The sequence below is a fragment of the Eublepharis macularius genome, chromosome 1, assembly GCF_028583425.1.
Source record: "Eublepharis macularius isolate TG4126 chromosome 1, MPM_Emac_v1.0, whole genome shotgun sequence".
In the NCBI taxonomy this organism is placed as follows: Eukaryota; Metazoa; Chordata; class Lepidosauria; order Squamata; family Eublepharidae; genus Eublepharis; species Eublepharis macularius.
In genome coordinates this window covers 63,303,638-63,318,299 of record NC_072790.1, presented here as the reverse complement: position 1 = coordinate 63,318,299, position 14,662 = coordinate 63,303,638, and the positions used below count along the sequence as shown (strand labels likewise).

General features: G+C 39.6%; 1 protein-coding gene across 2 annotated transcripts in view; it reads right to left on the bottom strand.

Annotated features, from left to right (window-relative positions):
- LRRC1 (leucine rich repeat containing 1) overlaps positions 1 to 14,662 on the bottom strand; it is an 86,952-nt gene that overhangs the window by 26,534 nt on the left and 45,756 nt on the right. For both annotated transcript variants that reach the window (XM_054999713.1, XM_054999702.1), the window contains exons 5-7: positions 8,499 to 8,555; positions 7,932 to 7,995; positions 1,637 to 1,711 (exon numbers count right to left, since the gene is read on the bottom strand). In XM_054999713.1, coding sequence (XP_054855688.1) covers positions 1,637 to 1,711; positions 7,932 to 7,995; positions 8,499 to 8,555 — 196 coding nt within the window. The remainder of the gene's footprint in view (positions 1 to 1,636; positions 1,712 to 7,931; positions 7,996 to 8,498; positions 8,556 to 14,662) is intronic.

Below are 14,662 nucleotides of genomic sequence, written 5' to 3'. Positions count from 1 at the left end.
ACAAGAAATTTCTTGTGGGGCATTTTTTAACCCTTATCTTGTTCAGTTGTAGCAGAAGTATTTGGTATATTATTCAGTATCTACATTTTGGCAATGGATAAAGAAAAGGATGTCTGGAGTCTTGATTGTAAAATTAGCACCATTTTATTTTTAATACTGTCCCCATAAAAGCACACCCTGACTGTAAGTTGACGCCTACACACATTCTGTCGTGGATCAGCACTTCAATTATCACAACAGTCAACACTATTGAATCAACACAGCTGAAAAGATTGTGGAATGCAGACATTCCAAAACTGCAGCTCACTTCTGCTATGTAGAATGTCTCCATTCTTCAACTCCGCCCCCCCCCCCGCCCCCCCGGCCCAGTTGCCCAAAAGAGAATTGCGTAAAGCTTCACAATTCACAAAAATAGGAGACAATATAGAGTCTTGAGGGTGTGGAACTTCTCTCACAAATTTGAGAGTACTACTGCTGACTTTTCTATTCTAATTAACTTTAGTCTCTACAAAGTAAAAAGAGACAAACATCAATATTGCCCAGTAAAAGAGCCAGCCTTAAGCGCTCCTAGCAACTCTTCCCTATCATATCTTGAAGTAAAATCAGAAGGGATGTCAGGCAAATTTTATCAGAACAAGTGTGTAGTAAATGTATATGGGCATCTGTTTTCCATCAGATTAAATGCACTGGCATGAATCTTTGCATCAACCAGAAACCATGGATTTAGACTGCTTCCTCATATTCTCTACAGTGCACATATACCTTAACAGTAGATTGAGGAAAAATGTTTGCTTAAAAAGAGGGAAAGTCATTATAGGAACAGGAAGAACAAGATCAGGTCAATGGCCCTCTGCTAATAGCAGATGTTGCCACTGAAAACTACCACCAGATCTCTCAGTACTGAAAAAACCCCTGTATTATACAACCTTCAAGTAATCTATAAAACTACATATGTCAAAGTCAGACTTTCACTCTAAGTATTCAGTGTACTTTCTTTAGTAGAGAAAAATATTTGGACAGTTCTATTGGCCTATTTTGCAAGACTACTCAAGGATTCTACAGTAACGCACATGATGCACTCTTCATATTGGGAAAAAGCATTAAATCTTAGTATCAAAAACTTCTTATGGCAAGAGTAATATCTCAAGTTGTTTGTCTTTGTTAAACATGCCAATTAATATAACGACTTCAGCTGTTGCAACAAAGTCTTGGAAATCTTTTAGGGACCCCACAATCCTTTACCGCCAACATTGCAATTCCATGTGCTGACTTCTGTGATCTTCTCTCGCTAACTCGTGTCTCTCTACTTTCACATAGCCTGTACTGGGGACACTGATTCCCTTGCTTGACTTTCCTGCCACACTAATGATTTATTTACTAGAGGATGCAGGAGAAACTAGATCCAGATCTATCAATAAGTTTCAGAAAGAACATATCCCTTCATCACAAAATCTTCAAAATGCATGTAAAATCAAACAAGAGATGAAACTGTATTAACGTGTCAACTTCAACTGGCACTTTTCATTCTACTCTTCTAAATAAAAGGATAGTAAGCCTTCTGATTATTTTTTTTACCTCAGTGGAAGTGTCCAAAGCCAATTAATTTAATTATAAACTGATGAGAAGTAAACTTTACCTGAGGTAATACAGCTAGCTGGTTTCCATCCAGCCACAAGTCTTTAAGATTATAAAGTGCACCTATAGTTTCTGGCTGTAATATAGAAAAGAAACATACCACAATTAGTCTTTTTTTTTAAAGGAAATCAAAGCTATTACCAAAAATGCCTGGGTAACTTAGCTAAATCCAGCGAACATAGTTCTTCTACAATTGTTAGTTTTTAATTATATTCAAATCCTGCATTAAGGAAATTTCAACTCAAACCTATATAGAAAATTAAACATAAACCTATGCAGAGAATTATAAAAACAAATAACTGTAATCCTTCCCATTCATCATTGCTCAGCATTTATTAATTAGGCAATCCTCATAATCTTTTGAATCTGCTGACAATACAGAACTTCAGGAATGGGGAAAATGAGGCAGCCTGACATGTTACATTTTTCAGTTCCAGGGTCAAATCCTGACAACCCTTTCCCCCATACAGATGCACTGTTTTGAAGAATTTCCCCTCAGTTCAAGAAGACAGAAAATATTCCATACAACATCCACAGCTACAGATTGTTTAAGGAAAGGAGTCAATTAAAAGTTGCCAACTGCTTTGCTTGAAGATTTTGATTTTGTCTGTCTGAATGTATCACACTTCTTCTGTTTGTCAATTTTTTTCCCATACGGCAATTAGTTGCAAAATGGCTATATACTACACACAAACAGATTAACAATTTGCAATACTGTTTTCACTGTAACTTAGATTAGCATTAAAACACTTAGTAGAGAAAAAAAACACTTCAGTACAGAAGGCATATATTTTGTTCCATTTCCTCAGATTTTACAAGTAAAAACACATGGGTCTTTGGCAACCTTTGAGTAAAAACATACTTATGTCTTCCAAGCTGGTAGCATCAATATTAACAAAGAACATATCATTAAATTCAGAAATTATTGTACAAATTATAAAATTACATATTTGAACACACGCCCGGCCTCTCTCTTGCCTGCACTGAATCAGTTACAGATTTCACAGCTACTCTGATTCATTCTTTTCTCTACCATGCACTATTCTCTGCACTTCACTAAGCCATTACACCTATTACTTGCACTGTGTGGGTAGTCATGTACTAAAATAACAGGAGCCATTGGTAGAAGTAAATGGATTAATAAGAAGTGTAACAGGTTATGATTTACCATCATGATCTTCTATTCTGTTGCAGGAATGTGCTTAAAATTATAGCTTGGAGTCGAAGTTCCCACTATGTCAGTGATTCCACACACAAAAAAATCCGTCCCAAATGATCTATAAAGAGGATTGGAAGTGCATTATCCAACGTGTGCAGAATCAATATGTGAGTGGAAGATCCTTCCACCGGAAAAGAGATGGGGGTTCACTGCTCCCCTCCCGCAGGTGAGCACAAGGACAGAGTTTGGGGACATACCAAAGCAGACTCTGAAGGCATTAAGGTGATGCAGATGAAAGAGAACCAAACACTTCCTCACACAGATACCCATAATGTGCATAAATGCCAGCCTTCTACACATGTAGTATATAGTGGATCCAATTCTGTATTATATAAATATTTAGATCTATGAATAGTTTCACACTAGCCAGAATTGAAACTCCTAGTAGATCACTGTAAGTTGTGTTATATAGCTGAAATGAAGCTGATGAACTTAAGAACATGCAATGACAATACTTTTAAATGTAAGTACTTTTTCTGGTAGATGAGGGGTTGTTTATTAATTTCCTAGAACTTTTGTTGATCAATCTTGTTATGGTCCCTTAAGATTTTATATTTGTCTTCTTCATAAGATGTTGCATTTTTATTCATCATCTTGATAAGAGTATGTAACTTCTAAGAGGAAAAATGGAGCTACATTTCAGTTCTATAGTATTAGTTACTTTCATACTACACTACAGCTTCCAAAAAATAACATTGTTTTTTGCTCATTAAGAAACCCAGGTTTTCAAGGAGAATAAACCTAGAGTTTAAAACATGCTAATTTGCTTGAAGCCTTGACTAGACCTGACAAATATTTGGCTTTCAGCACGGGGAAAGGTGAGTAAGGTTCTTAGTGAGAGACTGCTCAGTTCTGGGAAGAGATGGGAAAATTCCTTCTCATGTTGCACTGAACCTTAAGAGCTTAGTTCTGCATCAGAATTGTCCTAACAGAGAGGTGATGTACTGGGCAAGATGAATAGAAAGCAGCTTATCTAATCCTTAAATGAAATGCTATAGCACTGAATGGGGCTATTCACTCTACCTCTCCCTTTGAATGGGAGTTTGGAAAGCTAGAAATTGGCACACATTTCCCCACCCTTAACTTCACCCCCAACCCCCATTTCAGGGCACCATAAGTCTATCTAGGGTTACCACATGCCTGTTGGCATTACCCACTGGCACTCCAGCAGCTTGCAGAAGGAAAGAACACTTTCAACAACAGTGTGATGTTACTTCCAGAGGGAAACTGGAAGTGATGTTACACCTCTCTAGGAACTGCCAGAAACTCTATGATAAAACCTAAAAAGGTATAACCCTGAAGTGAAACCACACCATCACTGATGGTGTTTTTTATTTTTATTTTCTCCTGAAGGCAGATGGAGTGTCTGAAAGTTACATTAGTCCTCTAGGAATCAACTTTTATGGTTTTACCATAGAGATTCTGGTAATTCCTAGGGAGGCATGACATCACTTACAGGTTTTCCTGGAAATGTCGTCACACTGCTGCCCATGGTCACACAGCCATGGCTGTGTGGCCCCAATAGTCAGTCTCCTGCTGGTTGTTAGGTCAGACCTGGCAAACCGAAGTGCGCCCCCTTGTAGCTTAAAAGAGCCCTTAAAAGCACAAATGATTAAGAGTAAGAAGAAGCATTTTTCCTCCAGTCTTAAGCCTTCCCTCACTCCAAGGGCTTCATTTTGAATTGGAGTCCTTAAATACACATAATTTCCTGAATCAAAATGGCAGAGGAATTGTTAGGAAATGAATGCCTCTTAATACCTAATCCATTCCCTGATCCTCATCACATCTAGGACACTAACAGTTACTGGGGATTAAAGAAGGCCAATTTTACCTACCCTGTTTTTCTTCCCATCCCTTTAACTGAAAGCGGAACTACAAGTGACAAAAGGCACAGGTTGGACACTTGTCAGCTTTCCTCAAGTTTTGATGGGAAATTTAGGCAGCTTGGCGGAATGTTGGACAAGTGACAGTTGAAAAGTCCATTGGACAGCAGTCAGAGAGCCAAGCTGCAAGACTAGGATGCCTACATTTCCCATCAAAACTTGAGGGAAGCTGACAAGTGTCCAACCTGTGCCTTTTGTCACTTGTAGTTCCGCTCTGATATTCAACTGCCCCCAGAATTCTGTGGCTAATGAGCATCCTCAGTACTCAAGCCTTCTGTGTAAATGAATGTTTTTTAAAAAAACAATTATAAATTAATACTTCAGTGGGTGTGGTGGGTGGGTGGGTGGATACTGAAATATTCCCTCTCACTCTTCATCAGGCTATTTGGGATGAGGTGTGTGTGTGGGGGGGGGGCAGTCCCTCCCCACCAAGTATGTAGAAATCCCAGTACAGAAATTCCAGTACTCTCTATGAGTTGACTTTGTGATAAGCACAATACATTTTTTAAAAGTATGCTGTTAGAGGAAACAATCACTGTGCATATGTGTGGGAGAACTACTGCCAGATTTCTTCCTGATACAGATCTCCCCTCTGCAATTCTCTATAAGCCTCAAAAGGGCTTCAACATTTCCTGTTCCTCTCTATACACACCTTTCCTTTAAAAAGACATGTGGCCACCCTCAGCATATCATGCTTTCTAGAGCATGCTCAGTCCTGATCACAGCTACCAAGAGTTTTTTTTTTTAAAGAAGAAGTTTGTATCTTTCTACATACCTGGGACCTCCCTCTCACACAGTGTGTAGAAATTCCTATCTTATGGGTCTATTTCACACTGCACAACTGGTAGGCGCTACTTTGTGGGTCTACTTCATTGCCCCTCTGGTAGGTACTTGATCATGATGCTAGTAGAAGTGCTCGCTTCGGCAGCACGTATACTGAATACTAGTAGAAGGGACAAGTTGTGGCTTTTGAGGAATCAGGAGGGGGAAACATTTTTAGAAATTCTCCCTTTCCAAGAAGTCTTCCCCTCCCCCAATTCTACATGATCTGCTTGAGCAGACTAATTTCCCTTTCGTTTTTTTAAATGGAGAAAAATGTAGCTTTTAAAATCTGCTGGGAGTCCCAAGAGTATAGGAATCCCTGTCTTGTCTGTGGGTGGCTTCGTTTTGTTGCTTTCATGATTGGCATGAGCTGCCCACTTTACTATTTGATATAACAATACAATGATGACTCTTCAGATGGATAATGGTTTGTGGAATTACAACAAGAAATAAGAGAAGTAGATGGTCAAGTTAGTTTTGGTTTTTATTTTAAGAGCGGATGAGACTTAAAGAGCAAGACAACAAGATGTGCAGGAGAGTTGAACATCTATATTTAAAAAAACCTAACAGCAATGTACGATGACTGCATACAGCAACCCCACTCCTGCCTCTCTCGCTTTTAAATAGCAAGCTTTAAAAAACAGTATAACATGAGCTATTGCTACAAGGAATTTAGCCTCAGAGTATTTTTAGTTGCCACAGTTTGCCTTCTCAATACATTTCATAGTTATTAAACTGAACAGCCTATGCAGTTTTCCATTCTTTAAGCTGCTGTTTTCCAGTGATCTGGTACTGGGGGAACCATGAAACCAGTACCTAGAATTTCAATCTTCCCCAAAGGTGGGGTTGTTTTTTGGGGGGGCGGGGAGAACATTTTATCCTGATGTATTATATTTTTAAGAGTTCACTTTTGTAACTTCGGGTTTTGGAAATGTTTTTCAAATGTCATTCAATTGAAAGTGGGACAGAAATCCAAACCAATAGTAGCATTTTAAGCAACCTGACTTTTGGTTGGAATTAATTCCCAACTTAGCACGGTTAGTCTGTATTCAAACATAATGATCAACCATACTTCATAAACCATGGCTTGCTCAAACCCAGTTAGTCAAGATGTTGAAGGCACAGTCTAAACAAAGGGGTTTGCTGGCTGACACAAATCGTAGTTCAAAATCCTGATTTGTTAAGTGGCTTTTAACCATTGTTTATAACAAATGTGATCAGGGCTTTTTTTCTGGGAAAAGAGGTGGTGGAACTCAGAGGGTTGCCCTCGGAGAAAATGGTCGAATGGCCGGTGGCACCGCCACCTGATCTCCAGACAGAGGGGAGTTTAGATGGCCCTCCGCAGCGGTGCGGAGGGCCATCTACACTCCCCTCTGTCTGGAGATCAGGGGGCGGGGCCACCGGCCATGTGACCATTTTCAAGAGGTTCCGGAACTCTGTTCCCCCGTGTTCCCCCTGAAAAAAAGCCCTGAATGTGATTTCTGTCATATCTGAATTCTGAGAGTTTGCTGAGTATCAGAGATGTGTGACCAGAGAAGGCATCATAAGGTGTTTTTTCTCCAAGAGGCAGAAAAGTCAAGAATCAGACAGATTGGCCCATATGCATTAATTGGGATTTGTTATCTACATATAGTAGACAAACCAGAGTTTGTTGCACAAAACACAGTTTATTGTGGCATATGTATGCTGTATAAATTCCACTTTGAAATCAGAACTGCTTAGTGTTTCTCCAAAGCAGTCAGAAAGTACAGATGGGATTTCTCATCACTTCATTGTTGCTGTAACTAAGGACACCACTTTGTTACTGGAGCCAGATGCCTTCTCTGGCTAGCTGGATGACATGCTGGCTGCTTCCCTTCCTAGGGCTGACTTCCTTGCTGTCAGTGCTGCATGAGCCAGGTTAGTATTGTGGGAGCAGGAAGCCCACCAGGAAGCAAGGCAAGCAGGGGCAGAAAGAATGGGAGCTACCACCACCCCGTGTGACTCAGGCAGCTGGATCAGGCAGCACTGCAGGTAGGAGGGGAAGAAGCAGGAGCCGTTGCCATAGGATCCAAGCAGGTGGAAGTAACAGTGCACCTGGTAGGAAGGCTGGCTGACAAATGGAGTGAAAGGATTAGATTCCCCCCTGCAAGTCTCACAGGTCCCCTGCTTGTACAGCTCTATTTACGAAAACTGTCTATAGTTCCCTTATTTACTTCAAGCCTATCAGGGAGCAGAACAGATTGTCAGGTACCCAATGAGCTGCGAGTACCAAGTCTTTAGTAGAGAACAATATATCGGTGCACAACCTCGTGCTGGCAGCTCTACTCTTTTGAAATATTATTGCTGCCAATGTTCAGATATCAGCAAGAAGTAGAAAAGGATATGCTCACCAAGTTGTAAAGTTCATTGTTCCCTAGGTCCAACTCCTCTAGTCTTTGTAGCTGGGCAACTGACCTGGAAGAAAGAAAGAACAATGTATTTCCAGTACACATTTTCAGCAGTACAATATTTTCAGCAAGATAGGATATCCTTGGCTCTATTCAAACATCATGAACAAGCAACTGGCTTAGCATGTTCATGAGCTTGGCTTGCTGCCGTGTCATGTTCTCCTTCGCTCCTTCTTGCACAACAACTGAAGATTCCTTGTTTCTATATGTCTTCCAACTCAAATTATTTGCAATGGTTGAGTGCAGGCCTGAACAAACAGCAGTTTATGTGGAAGAAAAACTCTTCAAACTCCAGTTTGTCCTGATGTTCATGTTAGGACATCACAGAAAAATGATGTTTGAAGGCAAAACCAAGACATCTTCAGTTGTACCCCATACTCACATACACAACAAGCAAGGTTTCTGCACATTATGAGCAAACCTCTGATTGTTCACAACATCTAGTCTTAATATTAAACAAAAAGGAAATTTAAAATCTATTAAGGAAAATACTGAATGTATAAAACTTACTCTGGTAAATATGTCAACAAATTCTCTCTTAATTCCAGTGATGCCAGGTTATAAAGGCTAAAAGATGAAAGAAACAGTATTATCCTATTGTGATTTTTGAAAAAAGACATTCATCCCAAGGTAAAAGTGCTGCTAAAATCACAAGAATCAATCAACGTGTCTAATTCACAACATAGCCAAAGCTGTGGACACAAACAGACAAGCCTGAGGAAAGCCCCAGGTTTGCAAAAGAATCTGAAACCTTTAAACACACACACACACACACACACACACACACACACACACAGAGAGAGAGAGAGAGAGAGAGAGAGAGAGAGAGAGAGAGAGAGAGATGTTAGATCCCTTCAAATAAACAGAAGGAAGCAAACAAGAAAATGCTCTCAAGTCCATTGCTTGACAACCACAGCAGAACTGCCAGCATTCAAATCTTGGTTTCCATCCATAAAAGGGCAGGGAAGGGAAGGGAAGGGGCCCTTTCCACAGCTGTTCTGGCCTTTGAGGAGGACTCACCAGAGCCAGGCCCACCAGCAACCACCAGGTGATTTGCTGCAACACGATTTTTGTATCCAAAAGTGCATTTCATGAATGGAATCCCCTTCCGCTTGCACAAAGCAGACAGGAAGCATGAGTTTCAATCCTATGACAGCCTTTTGCTAAGTTAGTCTTCAACAAAGAACCAGAGAATGAATTTTTTAATAGAGAATAAAATATCTCTAAAGAATAAAATATCTCTGTTGAAGGAAGTTGTAATGATTTTAAGTAAATGTGTGTGTGTGTCTTGAAATGCTTGATGTGGTATAGATGAAAAGTGGGGGTGAAAGAGAAGGATGAGTGAGTGATATGATTGGTTGATGAGTGTGGGTGGAGTGAATGCCGTTTTAGACTGAGGGCTAAGCTACAAGTGACGAATGACACTTGAACGGGCAAGTGAACAGACTCACACGTATTCCTCCCTGTTCACTTGCGCTCCACTTGATCACTATAGTGATCAAGTGGAGCACAAGTGGAGCACAAGTGAACAGGGAGGAATACATGTGAGTGTTCACTTGCCATTCAAGTGTCAGTCGTCACTTGTAGCTTGGCCCTGAGAGTGGAGAAAAAAGATTCAATCAGGGCAAGAGAGGCAAGCTTTGTGCAGCCTGAGCTTGTTTTTGTTGTCTGAGAGAAATATAACCTATGTGGAAACCTGAACTGTGTGTATGTGAAAGAACATTCAGTCAGGAAAAGCAGGCAAACTGTGAGCAGAACTACAAGTGACAAAAGGCACAGATTGGACACTTGCCAGCTTCCCTCAAGTTTTGATGGGAAATTTAGGCAGCTTGGTGGAATGTTGGACAAGTGACAGTTGAAAAGTCCATTGGACAGCAGTCAGAGAGTGAAGCTGCGAGACCAGGATGCCTACATTTCCCATCAAAACTTGAGGGAAGCTGACAAGTGTCCAATCTGTGCCTTTTGTCACTTGTGGTTCTGCTCTGTGTGTACTCCTGAGAAAAGGTCTTACTTGTAATTGAGAGAGAAATTAATATCAAAAGCTGGCAATCTGTGTGTGAAGCTTGAGAGATCTGTGTGACTGGGTTTAAGCAACTTTAAGAATTGAGAACTACTCTTTTGAAACCATCAAGTTTAGAAATATATGAAACCAATATGCTCCCTATAAGCCTCTGTCATTCCTATATTCCATTCCTTTCCTCAGGGCCACATAGTACCACAAAAAGGCCTGACCCTTGGGCACGTTACTAAAGGGGAAATTTAAATAAAATATCTTGGAATATAATAGTCCTGGTGGCAGCAATCTACCTACAGGGTGTAAGAGAAAGATTAAAGGCAAAAACTACCCAAGAGAAAGAAAGGGTCGTAACAGAAGTCTTGGAAAGGAGCCATAGGATCCATGTCAGGATTTCTACAGATTTTCCAATTGAGTAGTAGCTGCTGCACTACAACCCATGTTCTTTTCCAATGATTCCCAAATCCTACAGAGCAGCTCTTCAGATTGTATGGTGAGCTACAGTAGATAGAGACAGAAAAGATTTGCCTCATGCATCAAGTTCTTTTTTGCAGTTCTTTAGAGCCAGACCATTCAAGTGACACAGATATGTATTTTGAATACACACATGGAAAGAGAAATATTCACACTACTTTTAGGTTCCATTTTGAGTCAGAATAGAAACTATGAAGTGCTGCTGAGATGTCATGCACTGATCTGTTTAAGTAAACAAGACAAAACGGAAATGTTCTAATAGAGATACATTGTGTTCATCATACACTAATAAATTAACTTGTAATTATGATTTTTATAAATTACGCAAGTATCTTATATATTACTTTATTTTCTTATTGAACAATAGTTAAAGGAGACGATGCAATGACAGAATTTAGAAATATTCCCTTATATTTTACATTGTAGTTTGATGACTTTCCCTAAAACACAGCCTTAGTTCTAGTATAAGGTTTAGAGATAGCTGTACAAGATATCGTAGTTGCAGTTCACATTGAGGTTATTTTAAGCTATTCTACATTATAATAGTTTTTATCTGTAGCCCCAGAAATACCATGTGGGCCTTTTTGTAATATTAATATATAAATTTACTTATTGAATTCGTAATTACAACATCATGAGTAACAAAAGTCATAGAAGGCTCAATTAAGTGTATGTCTAGCTAGTCATATCTTTCCATTAATGGAATGTTCATCATGATAAGTGACATTAATAATGTCACATTACCCAGCTAAGCTTTTCACTCACAGGCTTTTACAAACATCACCATAGTAACATTCAATTTTTTCCAGGGTTTTATTTAGGACTAAATGGAACACAAGGAATCGGACATTATCCCAATGCTATAATCTCTTTAATCCTCCAACCTTGCAGAACAAAATAAAAACAGAAATATGGCCATATTTTCTACATCATAGATGCCTCTGCTTTGCACAATGATGAGTTCAGAGGATATCATAATTAGTGTGTCACATGCAAGGAGAGTTCTGTGACATCTTAAAGAGTAATAGTTTTATACGAGTACAGTCTTTCCTGGAGGACAACTCACTTTGAACAACATGATACAAAGACCTTCATAAACAGCGGGGCCAAAAAGGAACCAAAATGCAGAACATAGCTGTCAAAATGAAAAAATATAAGAATCGACTGACCACTACAACACCACTATCTGGTAATACTTACAAAATCAGATAACTATGCTGGCCTGTCAAACTGTTTGAAATATTCCTTAGGACTAACTAGAGTATTTCCATTAGTAAAAAAGCTTTCAATTTCCCCAGAAGTATGTCTCAGTTGGGATATTCCTTCTAGATCCCCTGAAACATCTCTCCGTCCAACCCCCCCCCCTTCTTAAACCGGTATTATTCACTACACATCCAGCCTAAAAATGAACTTGCTCGATACTTTGTCGTAAGTCATAGGTACAAACAACATACAGTCTACGGACCACATATGCCCTACTGCACCAGCGTTGTGTGGCCTGCTGATATTCAGACTTCTCTGCCCAAAACTTCTCAACATGTCCCTGCTCTGAGATGCATCAAGAAGTTTCCTCTCTCCTGGGGGATGGGGTCAAAATGGTAAGAAGGGTTGCTATTTTGAAAGGGTCAGAATACCAACTCTCAGCTGTTTTCTTGATTGAGAAGTACCGCTGTTTCAGGGCAACCCTGGTACAATCCTGGGAGAGCTCCCTCAGTTCCAGTCAAGATCCTTTATGGCTTATGTAACATCGAGCTGTACACAACTCAGTTTTAATTGGACCTGGAAAAGTTGCTGTACTGGAGATGGCATTATTTGTATTGCTCTGCTAAGGAGAGTATTATTACTTTCTGTAGTGGGAATGATTTTCTAATGACCTCTAGTTCAGCAATTTTATGCCAGAGATTCCCTTTGAAGACTATAACCACTGTAGTTTATTTAAACTGAAAAATGGTTAGCAATAAATCTAGGCTTGCCATATCTTCTCCTATTGCATATTCGTTGTACTCTATTAGAGCTACTTACTAAACTTAGGTATGTATGGGTTGCACTGCCTAGCTCCTATGATGGCCAAATCAGACTCAGGATGGCAGCCAATTCCCCTACAGTCCTTTCCCAATCCCTACAGTCCAATTTTGCTTATTTAAGCAGCACTTAACAGCCAAGTATGAACTTATCCCTTACTCCGTCTAGTATATCATCTGTTGGAAGCACAACAGTGTCAATTCAGGCTGTTGTAAGCACAATGCTTTCGTCATTCTGCAACTCTGACACAGGTTCTAACATTACACATTAGTTCTTAATGCAGATTATTTACAATAATTCAACAGTACATGAAGGGGTTTTTAAACACTACAGATGTATAGAATTTAGAATATCTGCCTGTTGTACATTTTACTGTTGAGCACTACTGTTCAGTTGTATTCATTTTTAATAAACCCTGGGACGTTCCAGGAATGTTACTGTCGAGAATATGAAATAAACATTTTAAAAATATGATGCTATCAAATATAAAGTTTGGAATACTGTATGCAATTCCAAATACTAAATGTGCAGTGTAATGGATATTTAAAAAATGAAGCTCTCTAACCAAACCTCGAAGTTATGTTTTGAGGAATTTAAATTCCATGCAAGAATGCAGCCAAACCAACAGAGGGAGGATGCAATTGTTTTTCTCAACATTCCAGATGTCCTCCTTGCTTGAAGAATGGGACCAATTAGAAGCCCAAGGGGATTCTATTTCAAAACATACCCTTTTCAGTAGACTCAAGTTGTTGGGTCAGTTACAGATCTGAGCTGTTCTTCAATAGGGTGATTTCTCATTCAAATGTGAATGATATTTTCAGTGTAATTATGTATTTACATATTAAAGCACAACCACATTAATTTCCTACCTATCCTGCCACACTGCAACTACTGAGAACTACATTTCTATGACTCCATACCTGAAAAGTAGACTACATTCTGCTAGTTAATATCTTACATAAAATCTCAGTTGCTATCTATTTGCATAAAGAGACATTATGGAAGACGGGATGCTCTATGACTAACCCAGCAACTGTATCAGTTGAAAGGTAAATCTGAGCAAAAAAGCCAGATGTCACCACATAGTACATTAATGCCCTCACAGTACATTAAAGACCTATTTACTTGACTGACAGGGCAATCTAAGGCAAAGTACCTCTACTGATTTCAATGGGAATAGACTAATTCTGTGCAAGATTGCTTTGTATGAGATTAATCTTTCAACTTGTAAGCGTTCAGTTTTTGCACCAGATTGCCTATCATAGTTGAGTCTGGCAGTTCTTTGAAAAAACTGCAGCTACTGGGAAGAAAACCTTGAAATAATAGTATTTGGCCGGCTCATGCATCAGTTCACATTGTAGCGATTTTAAATATATGATACGCCTGTGGCAGTTCAGGCCAGGTAGGACTGATTTACACCATCAGGCTATAGGTGGCAACAGGCTTCCTGTAAAGTTTCTGAAAGCAAAGAGTTAAGTAGGCATGGGAGTCAGAATTGTGAAGTGAGGGATTGACAAGGTTTGCCACCCTGAAGGCCCTAGGAGGGCAAAGTGTGTGTGTATATTTTAAAATCTCACCTTTTCAAATGCAGTTTGTGCCCAGCTCTACTACTCTGTTCAAATGCTGAACGGCTAGCCTTCAACAACACATTTTTACAGATACCATCTTGAAGATGCTGGGTGGTTTGGGGCTATTATCCATACAGTAGTTCAGGTATTAGCAGTGCAATCCTAAGAAGAGTTACTCCAGTCTAAGCCCATTGATTTCAATGGGCTTAGACTGGAGTAACTCTTCTTAGGATTGCACTGTAAGTGTACCACACAACTTGGTAGAGGTCCAGTTTACACTCTCAAAGGTGTGAGCAATATATGCATGCTACCCTTTGTTTGGATGATGCCTGTTTTCAACAGAGACTAAGTACATCGTTACACTGAAGTGGACTATAACATTTTGTTGATGACTTTGGAAACAGAAGTAGGTACTGAAGGATGTGCTCTGGACTGGTTTAAATAATTCTACACACAACTCAAAGGGTTGCCATCAGACCAACTGTTATCAGTGTGGGACCTACACCTTGTGGCCTGGGGTTCCACAAGGCACATTGCTAATCCTCATTCTATTTAACTTTTATGTAAAGCACTTAGGACAAATCATTCCTAATTTT